Below are 20,688 nucleotides of genomic sequence, written 5' to 3'. Positions count from 1 at the left end.
CAAGGGAGTTTATATTCTATTCTATTATGACTGAACCCTGGCCACAATACTGGCTGGAGGTAATAGGTGGGGAAGCTCGGCAGTTTCCTAAAGGTGCCAGAGCTCTGTGTTAAGAGGACTAGTGTACACAGAAGATGTAGCTGACCAACACTCTTCCCAGTGGTTTATAGCTGATCTCAAATACACACACAGACACACTTTATATATATATTGTTTATAGAAGCAGTATCAAGGATCTGTGTGTTGAAAATGGTTCTGTCAGTGTCCTTCAAGCATTAAATACCAAACCTTACATTCATTACTGTTAGAAAGGAGAAATGCCAAGGGCATAACTCTTATAATTCTGGTTAAGCTTCCAATCTGGAAGCAACCTACATCACCTTAATATCCCCACATCATCTCTTAAAATTTCAAAGCAAGCCAAATGTTTGTCTGCTTTTTTGTCTTTTTTTTTTGCCCAGAGCAGAGATGGGGTCAGTGAGGACAGAAATTGTGTATAAATACTGTGGTGCGAGGATATATAGAATTCAGCAATGGGATTTTCTAGAGAATTCCAACACATTCTGTTTGCCCATGTCAGAGCTTTAGTTTAGGAAGTTTAGTTTCAAATGATTATGGCCTGGAATGGCATAATCCAAAAGAAATTTGGCATGCTCCATGTTTTTCAGAATGTTCCATTTCTGAATCACTGAATTTCGCTTATCTCTGTGGTGATATATTCGGATAGAAGTTGGCCTTGATTTTATAACCTGTTCAAAAGAAGAACTGAAAGGGGATTTCAAGGTTAAATGCCCCAACATGCTGTTCATAAAAGGCTATAAAATAGAACAATGCTGGCAGGTATATGTTCATTTCCTGCTGAAATATTGCTTTTTGGTTCCTAGAAATGTATTCATGGATTTTTTTCAGTTGCTAAAGGAGGCCACTGCATTACTTTAACTTGGAGCTGCCCTTTAAGCAGCTGGGAGCTCTCATTAATGGCAATGCCCTATAATGTGCTTTCAACTGAATTAATTTCCTCAAGGTTCTCCGGAGCCCTCCATTTTGGAACTTTTCCTTCCCCAGCCTTGGTTTACCAGAATGGATGAGCTATTACAAGCGAGACACACTGAGATCCTTCACAAGGGTTGGATCTCATCATAGTTAACATATTTGTACCATCCTTTATCTTTTTATGCTATGCAGACACAATTATACACACACATGTTCTGGTGTGTTTGCACTACTTGTGTGAATGACTCACCTGCACCAGTTCTTGTAGCTCACGTTTTACTTCCTGCAAGCCCCCAATGTCGTCCCAAGAGACCTGCGGCACTTCCACTACGGTCTCCCGCAGGGCAGAGGGGTTGCTCTGGCCAAGAGCCCACTGGAAAGCAGAAAGGGCAGCATGGTTACCACCGCAGTTAGTAGGATAGCACGAAGCATTGAGATCAGTGACTGCCCCCAAGAGAGTCCATCATTTTGCTCATCTTTCATTCCTGTAATTAAGCCTCACATTCCACGAGACTGGGCGACATGCCCATTCAAAAGACTAAGTTGCATTAACAGAGGGATTGAATCAAGATCACTTGATACCACTCTAAATACCACTCTAAAAAGCTTTAGCAAGACCACACCGAGAGTACTGCATCCAGTTTTGGTCACTACACTATAAAAAGATGTTGAGATTTAGAAAGAATGCAGAGAAGAGTCACAAAGATGATTAGAGGGCTTGTGGGCTAAAACATATGAAGAACGGTTACAGGAACTGGGCATGGCTAGTCTAGTGAAGAGAAGGACCAGGGGAGACATGATAGCAGTGTTTCAATATTTGAGGGGTTGCCACAGAGAGACGGGGGGAGGGGGGATGTCAAGCTATTTTCCAAAGCACCTAAAGGCCAGATAAAGAATAATGAATGAAAACTGATATAGAAATAAGGAGAAATTTTCTGATAGTGACAACAATCAATCAATGGAATGGCTTGCCTTCAGAGGTTATGGGAGCTTCATCACTAGAAGTTTCCGAGAAGAGACTGGACTTCCATCTGTCAGAAATGGTGTAGGTAGGGTCTGCTGCTTGGGCGTGGAGTGGGGGGTTGGACTAGATGACCTATAAGGTCCCATCCAACTCTGTTATTCTGAATAAACCTTTCTATATTCAGAATGGTGGCACGGTATGAAATAGGAATACAAGGAGGTAATAGTTTCACAGTATTCATTAACATTCATATCTACACTGGGAAGAATTATCTAAGAATTTCTGGAAGTCAGCCAGCATATATGTATCTAGTGAATAATAGTTCACAAGAAAAATGATGGAAATGATTAAAGTCTTAGCAATCAACAATGCAGGGAGTCAAATCTAAAACAGTGATGGAGTGCACTTCTATTTTGTAGAGCACAGAAGCTCTTAAGTGACTTTGGAATAATCATAATACCAGGTGTCTCCACTAGGTCTTACCTAGGGTGGAAAGTTTTACGTTGGATCTGTAAAAGACATTAAATGAGGATCTCTGAAATTTGTCACAAGACATTGAATCAAATATTTAAATTTTAGCTACCAGTGTGGGACAATGGTTATCATCTTACATAACTTAGTGGTGGGACTTGGAGAACAGATATATGAGGAATAATTTGAAAAATGTTACCTCTTCTCCATCATGTGAGGAGGAGAAATGGTAGCCATTTCGAATAGGAAAAAATAGAACAAAAGATCACCCAGGGTAAGTAGTCTAGAGTGGGACTGTGAAACTTGCGACCTGCGGGCCAGATGCATCATGCCTGGTTTGGCAAAGGGGGAAAAAGTCGCGATACATCATGTGATGATGCCGGACGACACGAGTTTGACACCCCTGGTCTAGAGTATCCTAGAAAGACCCAAAAGAACCAGCTCCTTTGTTTGATGGTACACAATGCTAAAGGAATCTGCTCCACTGGAGGAGCACACTACAGAAATATCTAAGTGGGCGATTTTGCTATTGTATGCCATATATAAATGGTGCAAAATCTTAACACTGATTTGTAAGGATTAATTGGCAGGAGTGTTGGGGTGTGGGCACTAAGTTGTATGTGAAGAAACCAAACCTTTATGAAGAATTTATTTTCCATCAGTGGTACAAACTTTAATTTCAAATTAGACCCTTGAGTATTTGTTTCGGAAAAAAACATCAAATAAATTCATCAAAGAAACAGATTATTCTTCCTAGTCCAAGTAGAAATGACACATAACAACACAATGTTACTTCATATAGTGCACAAATCACACAAACTGTTTTGTTTTGTTTGAAAAAAAATGCATATAGAACTTTTAAAAAGTGAATGAATGTGGCCTAATTCAAGGAATTATGTGTTCTGATCTAGGCTTCCCAAGAGCATGAAGCAAACTCCTTGACCCACAAAAACCACTTTTAGTAATTTACTGTGAATTCTGCTCATTCACATCCAGCAAAGACTTTCAAGGGAGGATTTACAGTCACAGACCTTATCTGGCTTGGAGAGCTGCCAGGCCGATATCTGCAAAACTTGGCAAGGAGTTTTGGAGAGTTACGGACCAATTAAGCAAACTAATTGTCTCCTGCAAACTCCATTCTCCTTTCCCTCCTTTCCCTCCTCTTTTATTTCTTCTGGGAGGGGGCATTCATCATCCACCTGTGGCCTTATTCCCAAGTCGACCCCTGTTCTTTAGCTGTTCCCTTCGTCTGGCAACTCTGCTCATGCGCACACTGGAAACAGGCTCCAGCTGTTCTTCTGCCTCACTGCCTTTAGGCAGCTGATAACTGGCATAAGGCTCTGGCCCCCTTTCTGCCTCCAACACAGAGCCCTCATCAGAGCCTTCCCCAGACTCCAGGACTGGCCCATGTTCCTCCCCAACCTCCTCACTGCCCGAATCTGGTGGGCCACAACATTACGAACCCATTCTGTGGTGTGCACTAATGGGCCCACTCACCAAGAAAAAATGGTAAAATACACCTTTGTATGGATCTGCAAAAGCTAAGTGATGCCATAGTTCCGAAAAGATCCTTCCTTCCCCAAACTTGGAAATGACATAAAGGATAAGTTGCAGGAGGCATCGGTCCATGCAATTCAGAAAATCCTTAATTATAATATCCCTGCCAAATAGACCTTGGAAAAAGCTGGGTGCTATCCTGTGTGGATTTAAAAAGATACCAAAATCTGATTGTTGTCAACTATTTTTCTACAAACATAATGTCAGTCCTATAAAATACACCAGATTTAGCAACAGATGCTGTGTGGGCCTGAAGCTACTTTTATTAGAACAGCTATAGTAGCAGAATTTGAATGTGCTTCCCCTACTCCCTCTTTTATCTTCTTATGAATTCGGAGTGGGGGTGGGGATGCCTGAGGTGTTTTCATACACCACTTTTTAAAAAAATATGAAGTCAATTCACATTTATGTGATCATTGCCTTGGTAACAAATATTTCCTCTAGTCATCAAGGCCAACTTCTGTACTGTTTACGCATAGCGATACTTTCCCCCCAAACTTATTTGTCACAGCAAGATTGTACAATAAACTTAACACTTTTCCCTACGTTGGCATTTCATACCTCCTTAAGGTAAAAGTTCCCCTCGCATGTATGTGCTAGTTGTTCCCAACTCTAGTGGGCGGTGCTCATCTCCGTTTCAAAGCCGAAAAGCCAGCGTTGTCCGAAGACGTCTCCGTGGTCATGTGTTCAGCATGACTGAACGCAGAAGGCACACGGAACACTGTTACCTTCCCACCAAAGGTGGTTCCTATTTTTCTACTTGCATTTTTACTTGCTTTCAAACTGCTAGGTTGGCAGAAGCTGGGACAAGTAAAAGGAGCTCACTCCATTATGCGGCTCTGGGGATTCGAACTGCCGACTTTCTGATCAACAAGGTCAGTGTCTTAGCCACTGTGCCCTATTCAGACCTCCTTATGACTGGTAATTATACCCAGTCCACTGAAGTAATGTACAACTGAAGTCATTTTGAACGACTTGTTAACTTTCACCACAACTCCGCTGCGGGCAAAGGTGACCACTGAGAGCTTTGCACCTGTGTGACCTAAATATGATTCTTCTGAGATTCAGACTGGCACTATTAATCACCTGACAAATTATTAAAGAGGAGAGCAACTCCACTTTTCACTCCTCTTGAAAAGAAATGTGAAGATAGAAATAGGCCAGTCTGGGAAAAGCAGACATTGAGCCCGAAGATGCTATGAAGACTTTACTGCCTTTTGGTTCGAGAACTATGGGAAGAAGGAAGTACTGCAAATTGGATGAGGAAAAAAAGCATGACAGTAGCGATAGCCTTTGAAAGTTATACACACCGATGAAAACCAGCTACCAAATCTTTAATAGAACTGAAGGTATCTTCGCAAGCTTCCTGAGAATAAACATCCTTCAGATCGGAAAATAAATATGGAATATCACATCCACTTACATAGACTACATCTGACTCAGCAGGCAAGTCACAAAAGCATTGGTTTCAAAGTTATAACTAATTCAGGTCAAGGGAATCAGGAAACTGTTGAGATTTAGAGCTGGTAATTACTGTTCAAAAATGACTCTACAGTTCTAAACATTGTTTCAAAAAGATGGGAGAAAAGATATAGTGGAAAAGTAGAGTTTTTACTACATCCTTACTTTTCTCTTTCTTCTTTCTTTTTCCTGCATTCTTTACTCCTCTCTCTTTTCTTTCATTTAGTTTGTATTACATTTTACTATTATAATCAAAATATATGATAGAGTGCATAGCAGAAGAACCATGCATATGCCTGCTACAGATGTGACACATCAATAACAAAATCATTCCAACCCAAAAATGACAAGACACACCCTACCAATTAAATCAAATCCTAAACTTCTGCACTTTGAACAAACACAGTTGGAAGTTGTTTAGTAATTATAAAGAAAACAGTCTTTGCAAAAATCAAGATCTCGTTGTGCATACTTAGAAAAATGTTGAGTCCATTTGTCTGCAATGAGTTTTTAAATCTGTGTTAAAAAGCAGAAATGTAATAAATCAGTAACACTGAAAGAAGGAGCTAGAGAAGTAAGACTGCAATCTTCTCCGTATTTGGAGCAGGGTGTTCTGGGATTAGTTTTTCTGAGGAATTGGGCTGTGTTGACAGGAACTAAGTAGCAAAAGTAAATTGTTATAGAAAAACGATGTAGCTGTTGGATGCCCAGAACCAGCCTACCTGGAAATCATCCATGGTGACAGCCATAGCATTAAGGATGTCAGCATCAATTGTATCGTCCTCCAGGTCAATGACACTCATCTTCTTACGGATTGCTTGGAGTGCTGCCTCGGAACACAATGCTGCCAGATCAGCACCCACATGACCATGGGTCTCATTGCCCACCTGCAACCACAGTCCAGGTAAATCAGAGCATTTAATGGGGGAAAATAGGGACACACACACACACACACACACACACACACAAACACACACACACAAACACTGCCTACCTGGGTTCTTCCCAGTATTTATTTGATCACATTTGTATAACACCTAATCTCCTAGTAACTCTGGGTGGAATGCATAATAATAATCCAAGGTATAAGGTATATCGACTATATAAACGGAATATAAAAGGCACCCAAACAATTAATTAAAATTAAAATTAAAACCAGATAAAAACAAATTTATAAAATGGCAGGAAAAGGTTCACAGAGTGCGTTCCACTAGCCATCGTACAACTATCTAACTAGCACCACTCTATCATGGGATGCCCAAGCTAGTTGACAAAACCATGTTTAAGCACCCTATGGAACACCAAGTGTGTTGGGCCAACTGCATGGGGAAAGGGGTGGGGGGATGATGTTCCACAGGTTGGGCGCTTCAACATCCCACTTGTAGCTCTTAAATATCCTGGAATTCTCCCGTTAAAAATTCAAAGAGAAAATGGCTCTTTGATTATAGCGGTACTGCTTTATTTTAAGAGTAGGGTGGGGGAGAAATCACAACTGTGAAAGGCAATGGTCCAGCTTATGTGAAATTTGCAGCTGCTGTAATTTAATCTGTGACTTCTCCTTAAGATAGCATGTTTGAATCTCTATCTTTCCATTCTTCTCGCTCTTTATTTTTTGCAAAATAATGTAGCAATATAAGAGTGATGAGGCACCTCTGATATCCCATCCCGTGACCCGTCAAAACCGCGGTCCACAAAAGCGCGCTCGACGAAAGCGCACATTTGACGTCATCACAGCGCGACGAAAAAAATTTAAAATTGAAATAAAAATAAAATTAAAGCAAGCCGATTCATATAAAGGTAAGGGTTAGGTTTAGGGTTAGGTTAAGGGTTAGGTTTAGGTTTAGAGCGTTAGGGTTACGTTTAGCGTTAGGTCAGTGATGGCGAACCTATGACACGCGTGTCAGTGCTGACACGCGTAGCCATTTGAGGTGACACGCACAGGATTTCATGTGATTCATCCTCGGCTCCTGCACGGCCGCTAAGGATGAAAGAATCTGTGCTGGAGGAGGGGGGGCGGGATGTGTGATCTCCCACGCCCACACTCACTTAATGTATCGCCGCCGCCCCTTTCTGAGCGCAGGGGCTGCTGGTAAGGCGTGCGTGCTGTGCGCACACACGTCATCAGCGCGGCGAGGGAGGACCCGCAGGAGAGGAGCGCGGGAACAGTGCGCGCCTCTCTCCAGTCAGGCCGGCACAGAGAGTCTTATGTTTTTGTCGAAGTGACACACAACGCGAGTTATGCTCGATTTTTGGGCGATTTTTGACACACCACGCCAAAAAGGTTGCCCATCACTGCGTTAGGTTAAGGGTTAGGTTTAGGGTTAGATTTAGGGTTAGGTTAAGGGTTAGGTTTAGGGTTAGGTTTGGGAGGGTTAGGGTAATGTTTTCGCTTTATTTTTACATTTATCGATCACAGCGCAATGTTTTCGTCGCACTGTGATGATGTCACGTACGCGCTTTCATCGAGCGCGATTTTGTCCTCCGCGGTTTTGTGGTGGAACCATCCCATCCTTCTGCAATTTTGTTTGAATGTTTCTTTCCTGATTCCCATAACCCAATTTTGATTCCAGCTAACTTCTTAATGAGATACTCATTTGGCCTGTGTACCCTAATCAAGCTAATGTAATCATGGCCTTAGTCCCAGAATCCAAGACAGTTGTATGTTTAGTTTTCTAATTGTTAGAACCGTTGTATTGCATTGTATTAATGGAAGCAATTTGTGCTGGCAGTTGTTAACAATGTAACTTTTACAATTTACTAATTGATCCCAAAATAAAAGATATAAGTAACGATGTTCAGATATGTAGCTAGTCTTACATGTCCATTATCAAGAAACTCAGTCAAAAGAAACTGCAACCTGAGTGCCTTCTGAATAAAATTACCAAGAAAAGTTATTGCTACTAACAAGAAATCTTGATTTTTTGTACAGTAGATATTTACATATGCAGCCCCAATTCATAGAATAAGCTGAATGAAGTGCAATTTTGCTTATCATTACCTTCTCCAGGTCCACATCATCAGCCAGTTTCATGTTCTTGGTATGTATCTGTAAGATTTCTAGTCTTCCCACTGAATCTGGAATTCCAATGTCAATTTCTCGATCAAAGCGCCCTGCAGAAAATCAGTGAGTAAATAGAATCGTCCAGTCCTGAACTTTGTCCACACAATTATCATATTTTATACATATTAGGCATTAATTGGAATGCTGACTGATGAAAAGAGATGGTGCCTGCTTGTCCCCAATACACTCCAAAGCTCACAGAGCCTGGGGAAAATGGTATTGTTAGATAGACAAAGAGGTGGAGAGAATGCAAAAGCTTGCCTTCTTTTCATTTAATAAGTTAAGCATAAGTGACAGCCACTTTTAAGGCATGACAGTCAACATTTTTAGATCGAAGGCTGTTTTTTAGCTGATACCCTGTTTCCCTGAAAATAAGACCTCCCTGGATAATAAGCCCAATTGGACTTTTGAGCGCATGCACTAAAATAAGCCCTCCCCCCAAAATAAGCCCTCTCCAAAAATATTGCAACACAGCAGCAGCCATGCAGTGACCACACTCGCTGCTTCCTGCACCTCAAAAATAATAAGACCTCCCCAAAAATAAGGCCAAGTGCTTATTTGGGGGGGGGTCAATAAAAATAAGACCCTGTCTTATTTTCGGGGAAACACAGTAGCTAAACATAACTTGTGATTTTGTTACGATATCATTATGAATGGCATATAACAGGCAGAGGTGGGTTCCTACCGGTTCGCACCAGTTTGGTAGAACTGGTTCGTCAAATCTACCGAACCAGTTAGAAGAGGTTCCACCAGTGGACCCGGAAAGCAGGCCACACCTACAGAAGAGGTTCCAAAAATTTTTGAAACCCACCACTGATAACAGGGGTATCAAACTTGCGTCGCCACAGCGATGTCACATGACGCATCGCAAGCGTGATACATCCAAACCATTAGGCCACAAGTTTGAGAGCCATGGCATATAAAATCATATCTCAGACAAGAGAAAGGCAGGGGTAGAAAGAGAAAAATGTGGGGCAGATTCTTACCAAATCGACGCAAAGCAGGATCAATACTGTTCGGTCGGTTAGTGGCAGCCATAACTATGACATGAGAGCGTTGCTTCAGGCCATCCATGAGGGTCAGGAGTTGGGAAACAATCCGGCGTTCCACTTCCCCATGTGTCTGAAATGGGAGAGCGAAGAAGAACCATAGAATCATAGAAGAAAAGGAGGTGCTCAAATATCAGCAACAGTGCCATCCTAGAGAAGCCAACAAACCTTCCTAGATTTCAGAGTGTGAGCACAGCACCTCCTAGTGGACAAACTGCATGAGAATATTACTGGAGGCAAGAAAGGAATAATGGCTTAAAAAGTATGAGCAAAGAAACTCATTGGATGACCTTAGGCCATCACTGTCTCCCAATACAACTAATTATAATCAGAGAATTGTGAAAATAAAACATGGGGACAGAAAACTGTGTATAAACACCTCCTGAACAAGAAAGATACAATTCATTACAAATATTTCTTCATTCACTTATAAATCAAGGTAATATTTTGTTTAGCAGCACCTTGTCCACAGACTACAAATTCTATCAAGTGTCTTGCTAACTCTTCTAGATTATGACTTTAGATGGCCTGAGACTAGGACAGAACCTATTCTTAACACTTAACAGAGTAAAGATTTCTACTACCTCAACCTTGCATTATCAAGCCCTTCATCCTGGCGTGAATTTTATTTCATATTGCCCTTTTCTCTTCTAGACAGGTTTTCTGTGCTCTCTAACTTTATTGTGTGTATAGTAGCCCCACCTGCCTTTTCATATAACTCACCAAGGAAAAAGATGCATTATTTCTCAGAAGCCTGGATCTACAGGGCTTTGTACACATTAATGTTTCACCCATTGATGAAATCTTACCATCTTTGAGGCTACTCTTTGTATCAAAACATATCTACCAACATCTGACATGGGGGCAACTAAGTGGACCAATTTGGAGATGCAGTCGCAGAGACCATGAATGTTTCTTTGAGGTTCCCTCTTTGCTTTTGTTCTAACCTAGGCGTCCCCAAACCACGAAGCAGATTCCTTGTCCTGACAAAAAAACCCTTTTTATTAAGTTACTGTGAATTCCTCTCATTCATATTCAGTAAAGTCTTTCAAAGGTGAATATACAGTCACAGACTTATCTGACTTGGAGAGCTGCCAGGCCGGTATCTTCAAAACCTGGCAAGGAGCTTCTTGAGAGTCACGAACCAATTAAGCAAACTAATTGACTCCTGCAAACTCCATTTTCCTTTTGCTCTTCTTTCATTGCCTTTGGGAGGGGGGCACTCATCAGCCACCTGTGGCCTTACTCGCAAGTCGACCCCTGTTCTTTAGCTGTTCTCTTCATCTGGCAACTCTGCACATGTGCACACTGGGAACAGGCTCCAGCTGTTCATCTGCCTCACTGATGTCTGACTCCGAAAGCAGCTGATAACTGTCAGACGGCTCCATCTCTGCCTCTGATGCAGAGCCCTCATCAGAGCCTTCTCCAAACTCCAGGACTGGCCCATGTTCCTACCCAACTTCCTCACTGTCCAAATCTGCTGCCAGCTCTGCTGGCCACCGGCGGGCCACAACAGCTTTCAAGAAACCATCCCTTACCTTCTCCCTCTTGGGAGCAATAGCATCTAGCTCATCAATAAAGATAATAGCTGGAGCGTTCTTTTCAGCCTCTTCAAAGGCTTTGCGTAAGTTGCTTTCAGATTCCCCAGCCAGCTTGCTCATGATCTCTGGGCCTGAAGAAGAAAGACCGAATATGAACAAAAGGACTCCAGGACTCTTTTAATGAACATCAGGATTTGGAAAAGAGGACCCAGCGGGCTACCCGTTTTTAGGATTGCCACTTCTGGTGTTTCTCGTTTGGTCATTGTCCAAAGTTGTAAACTTCATTGCACTGGTTCCCATTATTTTGTTATGCCACTCTACAAATACGCTGATTCCGTTATAATTATCATATAGAAATATGGCAGCTAGGAGAATATGGATATCCTGGATAGTCATATTTTTCCTATGACATTCGCATAGAAAAACCATTTTCTTACCATTGATAAGGAAAAAAAATGCTCCAGTTTCATTTGCAACTGCCCGGGCTACGAGTGTTTTTCCAGTTCCAGGGGGTCCATAAAGAAGAATCCCTCTTGGAGGCTGAGGAAGGAAGAGAGAAAGCAGAGGAATCACATCAAATGAACGTGCAATAAGTAATTGGCTCAAGTGCCAGTGATCAATGAAGATATTCAGGGCAATAAATTAGGTGAGGATATATTAAAAGCCCCTAGCATGCTCTTATTCTTTTGGCAATAAAAGTTTACACTACAAGGCCTAGCCTGCTTGGAAAGAAAGATGGAGAGAATGCAATCCATTGAAACTGAAACAATGTCCATCTCTGCCCATTGTTGAAGACTGAGCTGATTGAAGAGACATGGAGCGGCTGAGGTAACGAAGAACAGCTTTATTTAACAGGACCAGCTAACAGGTAACTATATACAGAGTTCAGCACCTCGCCCTGCTTGACAGCTATTTATACAAGAGCTGTCAAGCAGGGCGACCAATAGGAACGGTGTAAACAGCCCGCGCTCAGCCAGCCGCGCCTTAGCCAATCAAGTGCGGCTCAGCGGGAGCTGGCTGTCATTCGTAAGTCGAGGACCTGCGGCCGGTCGTAAGATAGAATATTATGGCATATTGTAAAGCTAAGAAGGATGGCGAACAGTAATATGGAAATTATGGTGATCCTAGCCCTCCATTGTGGTACCTTCACTCCAATCGCTTTAAAGAGCGCTGGGTGTCTCAATGGCAGTTCCACCATCTCTTTGATCTGAGCCAACTGTTTACGGCAGCCCCCGATGTCATCATAGCCAACATCATTGAGGCTCTCCTCTTCATCCTAACAAAAGGATGAAACACAGAAAACACACCACAAGGTCATCACAAAGAATCACAATCAATCACATCCTCTTCAGGATGACAGTATAATACAGCCAGAATTGAATTGGAGACTCATATCTTAAGTCTGTATGCTCCTCTCAGGGATGGGTTACGGTCGGCTTTACTGCCGCTTCACACATGCATGTTGGATGTGTGCTCTGCATGCGCTGGATGTGCACATATGCACAATTCATTTAAAATTGTTCTGCGCAAGTACAGAACTCAAAAACAAGATGGCGGCAGCAACGGCAGCGACCGGAAAACCAGTTCGGGGGCATGGAAGGCTTGGGTCGCTGCCAGTTCCAGCGACCTAAGTCACCACACCACTATCAGTTTGGCTGAACCAGGCCGAAATGGTAGGAACCCACTACTGGTTCCTCTGCAGTAACATTTGGAATAACCCCAGAACTTCCTCTTAAAATCTTATCCCTGTCGTCAGCCCTTCAATATAGTCCAGACAAGAAGCACAAACCATAAATACTAATACTACCTTTTTTGTTACAGGAACTATGTATTTTAACTGTATACCCACCCACCCCCAAGTCACTTCGAAAATGAGATGGATGGTCTCTAAATTTGATAAATAAACAAAACAAAATCTTGCAAGTTGTGGCTTTCCCTCCGGTCTCCCAAGGTTATTCTCACAGACCATTACACTTCTGCACTATTCCCATTGGAAACTATTGAAGAGCCTCTAATGACTACCATCAATGACTACCATTCTGGCTACTGGGTTCCCATGCTTGAGATGCTCTCCCACATACCTCTCGTTTGATGGGCTCCCCCTCACAATGGATAATTGTGTCAGGAGCAACAATGCAGTGGGGACTGGGATCTACTTCCACCACCTTAAATTCCACAGCCCTCATTCCACCACGTACAAGGAAGATATCACCTAGACAGAGCAGAGGAATTTCAATTGTTAGTTCAATTCATTATCTTCCTCAGAACTGAACCACAATTTCAGAGAGATGTCCCATGGTAATGATTAGGATATGGCAATATGGGTGAAACAAAAAATGATTTTTTTTAACCTAGTGATAGCACTGTAAAACCTAATTCATGTCCCCAGTTCCTATTGGTTATAGGAAAACCACTTGCTCTGGTGAGACCCACCAGACAGCCATTACTCCCCCATAATTTTAGAAAGTGACAAAAACCTTCTCCACCAAACTTTGGTGAGGGACACAGTGGCTCAGTGTCTAAGACGCTGAGCTTGTCGATCAGATAGTTTGGCAGTTCGGCGGTTTGAATCCCTAGCACCGCGTAACAGAGTGAGCCACCATTACTTGTCCCAGTTTCTGCCAACCTAGCAGTTTGAAAGCATGTGAAAATGCAAGTAGAAAAATAGGAACCACCTTTGGTGGGAAGGTAACAGTATTCAAGGTGCCTTCGGCATTTAGTTATCTGGCCACATGACCACAGAGATGTCTTTGGACAACACTGGCTCTTTGGCTTTGAAAAGAAGATGAGCACCATCCCCTAGAGTCGGGAACGACTAGCACATATGTGCGAGGGAAGCCTTTACCTTTTATCAAACTTTTAACTTTAACAGGACTGATTTTAACAAGACTCATTTTAATGTTACCTGATTTTAACTACACTACATTGTTTTTATTTTTGTTCTACAATCTGTGTTTTGGTTGCTGTAAATTGCTTTGAAAGTTGTATGGAGAGAAAAGTGGGATATAAATGTAACCAATAAATAAGAGACTAAAGCAGCACAAGCAGCTGAGGGCTGATGGCACTGAAAAGGGAGCAATTCCAGCCTCTTGGCACATTCCAGTGTTGTAAAGAGCAGCTATGGGAAAGCAACTCATTATTCTTATGGCCTATGACCTAAGGCAGTGATGGCGAACCTTTTTCCTATGGGGTGCCAAAATTGTGTGTGTGCGCGCTAGCGCATGCACATATGTGCCCACACTAATTCAATCCTCCTCGCCCACCTGCACATGCACGCGCGACACAAATGGCCTCCCCCGGCACTCCAGAAGGCCAAAAATCAGCTGGCCAGTGTGCGTATGCGTACTGGAGCTGACTGCTGGTGTACCAGCAAATATGGCTCTGTGTGCCACCTATGTATGGTGGCGTGCCATCACGGACCTAATCCCTTAATATTGTATGAGATGGAGGAAGACGCCCAAGGCAAAGAAGGTTACAAAGACAGTGTTGACTGCAACTCCAGGAATTGGCAGTACTTGAGCATTAAAAGCAACTTGTGGCAAAAAAACCCCAATACTGATTTGGGTGGATGGGTTTGGTGTAATGCTTAAAGTGTCAGAAACTGGGAGATCATGAGTCCTAGTCCTGCTTTAGGAACAAAGCCAGCTGGATGGCCTTGCATCTGTTACTGTCAAGCCAGCCTCCTTCAGCAACCAAGAAAGAAACCACTTAACTCCATTTCACAGAATTAAGAGTACTTTTACTGGTTATGAAAAGATAGCAGCTAAGCAAAGAAGGATCTGAGGCAAAAGCGCACAAAATCATAGATATCAATTTGTGACCCAACCCCCTCCCCCTGGTAACCTGCGAGACCGTCTTCTGCCGCATACTTCCCAACGACCGATAAGATTGCACAGGGAGGGCCTTCTCTGGGTGCCGTCAGCCAGACAATGTTGGCTGGCAACTACCCGGGGGAGCCTTCTCTGTAGCCGCTCTGACCCTCTGGAATAAACTGCCCCTAGAGATCCGGGCCCTACCCACGCTCATGGCCTTCCGTAAGGCTCTTAAGACCTGGCTATTCTGGCAGGCCACGGGCTGTTGAACTCACGATTTGAGTTCCAGCCCCGATCAGACTGGGTGTATGTTGTGGTCTTTTTAATTAATGTTTTTTTGTGTTTTTAACTTCTATTTTTAAATGTATTGTTATAAGCCGCCTGGAGTCCTTTGGGATTGGGCGGCCTATAAATTTATTAAACATCAACATCAACATAACCCCATGCCTAGTTCAATCTGCAAATGTGAGTTCCATCTTCAAAAAGCATCATCAGGTTGGCATGCAGGACAGTTAGCCTTGGCGGGCCCAATCACTATCTCCAGCATGCGCAGTAGATGGTGAGAACAAAACTCCCTTTTCACAATCTCTCCTGTACTTAAAACTTCCCTTCCCAAATACCATGCCTCCCCCTCCCCATTTCAATGGCAGCCGAAAGCAAGTAGCGAAACAGAGGCTGACATCTACTCTTTCTTAGCCCTAGGAAGAAGACAATGGCAAACTACTTCTGAAAATGTTGCAGGGACTTGTCCAGGCAGTCACCAGGAGTCTACACTGACTCAAAGGCACCAACAACAAAGAAACAAAATTTTGGGTTAATCTCGGTAGCTTGTGAGCCAAAGCATTCATTCCACCAAACCAGCAGCTGTTAATAAAAAGGTACCTATACAACTGGTTTCTTCTTCTCTATCTCAAAGTCTCTCACCAGCTCTACTTCTCTTTATCCTATACTGAGGGACAGCTCTAGTGAGATGACATATAAACAAGGACTACTTGGTGCTTTTGACTTCTGTTTTGCCAGCCTGGTTGATTTCAGGCCAAGCCAATAGTTAAGAGCAGAGGTGGCATTCAGCAAGTTCTAACCAGTTCTGGAGAATCGGTAGCGGAAATTTTGAGTAATTCAGAGAACCGGTAAATACCACCTCTGACTGCCCCACCCCCATCTATTCTCTGCCTCACAGTTCCAGCTGATTGGGAGGAAATGGGGATTTTGCGGTATCCTTCCCCTGCCACACCTACCAAGCCATGCCCACAGAACTGGTAATAAAATTTCTTGAATCCCACCACTGGTTAAGAGGCAACTGAAAAAATGGCTCCAATTCCTCATCACTACGGGAGACCGTAGTGGAAGTGCCGCAGGTCTCCTGGGACGACATTGGGGGCTTGCAGGAAGTAAAACGTGAGCTACAAGAACTGGTGCAGGTGAGTCATTCACACAAGTAGTGCAAACACACCAGAACACGTGTGTGCATAATTGGGTCTGCATAGCATAAAAAGTGGCTCCAATTCCTCATCAGTAAAGATGGTAGACTGCACAAGCGAAACAGAGAAACGTGGTTCTACTTTGCTAGTCCAGTTGGCTTGCTTGTAGCAAGGGGAAAATGGCAGACAAGTGAGTCTGGCAGGAAGGGAACAGCTTAATGGAGGTGTTTTTGTAGGCACCATAAGTGATTCTGTCGATTCTCACCTTTATGTACAGGACGATAGGCTTCCAGAAAGTATGGTTTGAGGTAAACTTCAAAGAGGTTCCCAGTCAACCCTTCAATAGTGTCATCGATGGGGAGTACATGAATCCTCTTTCCATACTTCACATCCGGGCAGGCCTGTACACTAGAAATAGAAAAACTCAAATGGCTTTATCTGAGGTCAGCATTGTGCTACACACATCCACTGCTTACACATAATCCCCCATCTTTGGAGGTTTCCACGATGGATGATACTGAAACAAGGATTGGAATAGAGCCAGAGCATCTCGACATCTATTTTCTCTCCTGCATCCTTCTTTTCCCTCCTCTCCCTAACAGCCCCATTTCTCTATTCATCAGGAAACTGCAGATCAGAAAAAACGAAGCCTTATCCAAGATCTCAGCTGACTTCTCACTCAAGGCCTTTGAAGTAAAGCCAAGGCATCCTTGCAGCTCTCTAGGACTATAGGCTACCCACCACTGCTTTACGGACATCCTGGATCTATAGGGCAGGTCACCATAGCACTTATTAGTTCTAGTGTCAAATTTAATATCTCAAAGTGCTATTTGGACAACTTCTAAAAATATTTTATCTATCTATCTATATTATTTTATCTATATTGCTTTTCCTTCAAGAGCTCCAGGTAGCACGGATGAACATGTCTCCTCATTCCGTCTTTCCATTTGATAATTTTATGAGATACATTAAACTAAAACTGTGACCTTGCTAAAGTAACTCCAAAACTCTGACTAAGAGACTTCAACCTGAGTCTCCCTAATCCTGGTCCAACATTTTTTTTTAAACAGTTATTTATATATTTTCATGTTACATACATAAGTGCTTAGTGAACAACATATTGTCTGGATCAATTTATTGTTATAAAATAATAACTCTTTCCATTCTTAATTTCTACTCTACTATCCAACTATTTATAAAACAAGTCCCATGTTCTAAAATACTCTGTATCTTTTTTTACTTTTAATGTCAATCTATCCATTTCTGCACAATCTATTACATCATCTTTTGTCGGTGTTTCTAACCACTTCACCACACCTACATAGAGAAATTATTGTTAAGGCTGTTTCCTTCTAAATTGTTGAAATCCCCCTATTTAGGCCTACATTTTGTTTTGATGCCTCCTCTTTCTGAGCCTAAATTAACTGGTATGTTTGCATTTTAGCTTTCTTTCGCCAACACCTTTTCCTTTCCCACCCCTATTCTATTTTGGGATGCCCTCACCTGACCACATCTCCAAGGCGCACACGGAGGTTGTTACGGGTGACGCGGTTCATTCGAATCTTCTCATTCTGGCAAGAGTCATCAGTAAGAACGATGCATACTGTCTCCCTGCGTTTCTTTCCCTTCATTAGCACCGTGTCTCCACGAAACAAGTGCAGTTCTTCCATTTTGGCCTAAGGAGAACCAAAACAGTTTGGTTTTAACCCTCCGCAACACCTGTGCTACAAAAGAAGACTACAACATGCTCATTTTATGTAAGCGTTAGGCAAATCATTACTTGTGGACAAAATCAAACTGTGAGATTTGGTAATTGAGAACACATAGTTGCCTTCACCCCAAATCCTACACACATAGGCTATATGTATGTAGCCAGCATGCACTAGAGATGAAAGTGTACCTGTTGCAGGCTCTTTGTACAATCAGGTTATTTTAAAGGCTTCCACTGAAGCCTTTTTGCCCAAAGATATTGCATTATGTGCTTCCAAAATTAAAAGAAATGCTTCTCGGGGGAAGAGAGCTGTTGTTAGTGCAGAGGAGCAAAGGGGACTGCTCCTGAGAAATTATGTACAAATATTAAGAGCACTGATTACAGCAGATGAGGAACTGTGTCTGTCGATTTTCCTCCTTGTTACTTACCAATCTGAGCTGTATATGGAGATGGTAGGAGGATGAAAAATGGATGTTGGCTTGGTGGAAAACAAGTAATGACAAGCAATTGGATATCCTGTGGAAGGCTGCAATCTGGCAGATGCAGGAAAAGGGAAGCTGGCTGGCTTCCCTTCTTTAGAGACTGCAGTCTAACCAAAGATGTCTGGATGTCAGAGATGGTAGAAAACCTCAATCGGAAAGTCATTCTTTTTAATACTAGGTATGCTATTGGGAAAAAAGCCTAGTATCCATGATTTTGTGTTAACCTGTATGTGTTTTACAGACCTGCATGGCAGAAGAAGGCTGTGTCTATTGGGATACTCAATGTTGTAACAGACTAGGGTTAGGAAATAGAAAACCATGTGGCTGAGTCCATAGAAATTCCATCTCTCCAAGCAAGCATCCTACCAGATAATCTATTAATTTTGATTGTTGGCTGCTGTATTTGGATGGCCAAGATAACGTAAGCATGCTGTTAATATATGGTCTGCCCTATAGTCTTTTTCCCCTGAGTTCACCAGGGAAGCAGCTGACTTGGTGCTGGACTAGATCCAACTTCTTGTTTTAGGGATTTAAATCACACTAAGTTTGCCCAACCAAGAATGGCTGAGGATTTCATGTCCACAGTTCTTTTCTATCAGGTTTTTTACTAAGAGCTCAGCATGTTGAATCAGAGAGGCAGAGGTCTGGAGCACCATTGGAGGAAGTTTTATGACAAGCTGGGGTTCTCTTACAGGCTGATTTGCAATCTTACTCTGTGGCATGAGGTTCAGCAAAGTCCCTCCGCACAGGACAAGATAGGAAAGCTTATCTGTACTGACTGGTACCTTCTCCGTCAAGATGTGAATGGAAGACAGCTAAAACTGACAAAGACGCATTTCAGCAGTTTTTACTGTTCTTCACAGATTCACCTCCATTTTGACCTCATGAGGACAAGTTGTAAAGATAAGCACTCATAGCTATGTAAGATTTTTTTTTAGCATGCACAATGTATGGAGAGCCGCGGTTTGCTCTTTCCCCTCCTAGTTGAAAATTAGCCAGCTTAAGGGGGTTAAGCACATATTGTTCCTGGGAATCAGCATGTGGCACCTCAGCAGCTACTAGTCCAAGTTATAGGAATCATTAAAATTGTTCTTAAATATTTGTTCTGAGTACAGGTAGTTCTTGACTTATGACCACAATTGGAATCAGAATATCTGTCGCTAAGCAAGGTGGTTGTTAAATGAGTCATTCCAAATTTTACAATCTTTCTTCACTGCAGTTGTTAAGTGAATCCAACATACCCCATTGACTTTGGTTGTTGGAAATTGGCTGGAAAGATTACAACTGGTGATCACATGACCGCAGGATGCTACAATTCCCTTAAATATATGCCAGTTGCCAATCGCATAAATTTTGATCATGTGACTGCAGGGCTGCTATGACAGTTGTAAATGAAGGGATTGGTTGTAACTCAGTTTTTTTCCCCAATGCTATTGTTTTGTGCTGGACAGAAACAGGGATGGCAACAGTAATGATGTCTGTGATAGTGGTCTCAAGACATGCAAAAATAGCTTTTGTTAAAAGAAAAAAATAGGAAAACAAGTCTGAATCTGTCTGAGAATTCTGCCTGCAAAGGTTATGAAAATAGTTAGTTATGAATAGTTAAACACTTCAGGATATGTGTGCATGTGTGTGTGTGTGTGCTTATGTGCATACATGAAGAAAACAGTACTGGGTGTAAACTAACTTGCTTAAAATTCTAGCAAGTGATATTACATATATGAGAGGGCCCGTGACCCGTCAAAACCGCGGTCCACTAAAGCGCGCCCGATCAAAGCGCGTACGTGACGTCATCAGCAGCGCGACAAATAAAATTAAAAATAAATTAAATTAAAATTAAAATTAAATTAAAGCAAGCCGATTCACATAAAGGTAAGGGTTAGGTTTAGGGTTAGGGTTAGGTTAAGGGTTAGGGTTAGGTTTAGTGTTATGTTAAGCGTTAGGGTTAGGGTTAGGTTAAGGGTTAGCGTTAGGTTTAGTGTTAGGTTAAGGGTTAGGTTTAGGGTTAGGTTAAGGGTTAGGCTTAGGGTTAGGTTTAGGGTTAGGTTTGGGGGGGTTAGGGTAAGGTTTTCGCGTTAATTTTAAATTTACCGCTCACAGCGTGCCGTTTTCGTCGCGCTGTGATGGCGTCACGTACACGCTTTCGTCGAGCGCGCTTTAGTCTA

The 20,688-nt window shown here is 42.4% G+C and overlaps 1 protein-coding gene across 1 annotated transcript in view; it reads right to left on the bottom strand.

The window, feature by feature from the left end:
• The window catches only part of LOC106554929 (transitional endoplasmic reticulum ATPase), a 30,703-nt gene that overhangs the window by 6,222 nt on the left and 3,793 nt on the right, over positions 1-20,688 (bottom strand). Inside the window, exons 3-12 of the mRNA XM_087709734.1 lie at positions 17,834-18,006; positions 16,596-16,738; positions 13,179-13,309; positions 12,242-12,373; positions 11,535-11,637; positions 11,095-11,228; positions 9,494-9,629; positions 8,445-8,557; positions 6,169-6,333; positions 1,244-1,366 (exon numbers count right to left, since the gene is read on the bottom strand). Of these exons, the coding sequence (XP_087565860.1) occupies positions 1,244-1,366; positions 6,169-6,333; positions 8,445-8,557; positions 9,494-9,629; positions 11,095-11,228; positions 11,535-11,637; positions 12,242-12,373; positions 13,179-13,309; positions 16,596-16,738; positions 17,834-18,006 (1,353 nt within the window). The remainder of the gene's footprint in view (positions 1-1,243; positions 1,367-6,168; positions 6,334-8,444; positions 8,558-9,493; positions 9,630-11,094; positions 11,229-11,534; positions 11,638-12,241; positions 12,374-13,178; positions 13,310-16,595; positions 16,739-17,833; positions 18,007-20,688) is intronic.

The sequence above is a fragment of the Thamnophis sirtalis genome, unplaced genomic scaffold (assembly GCF_051295495.1).
Source record: "Thamnophis sirtalis isolate CommonGarterSnake01/CBP01778 unplaced genomic scaffold, rThaSir2_p1.2 scaffold_3, whole genome shotgun sequence".
Taxonomy (NCBI): domain Eukaryota; kingdom Metazoa; phylum Chordata; class Lepidosauria; order Squamata; family Natricidae; genus Thamnophis; species Thamnophis sirtalis.
The sequence above is the reverse complement of the archived record's forward strand: the minus strand, read 5'-3'. Positions and strand labels throughout refer to the sequence as shown.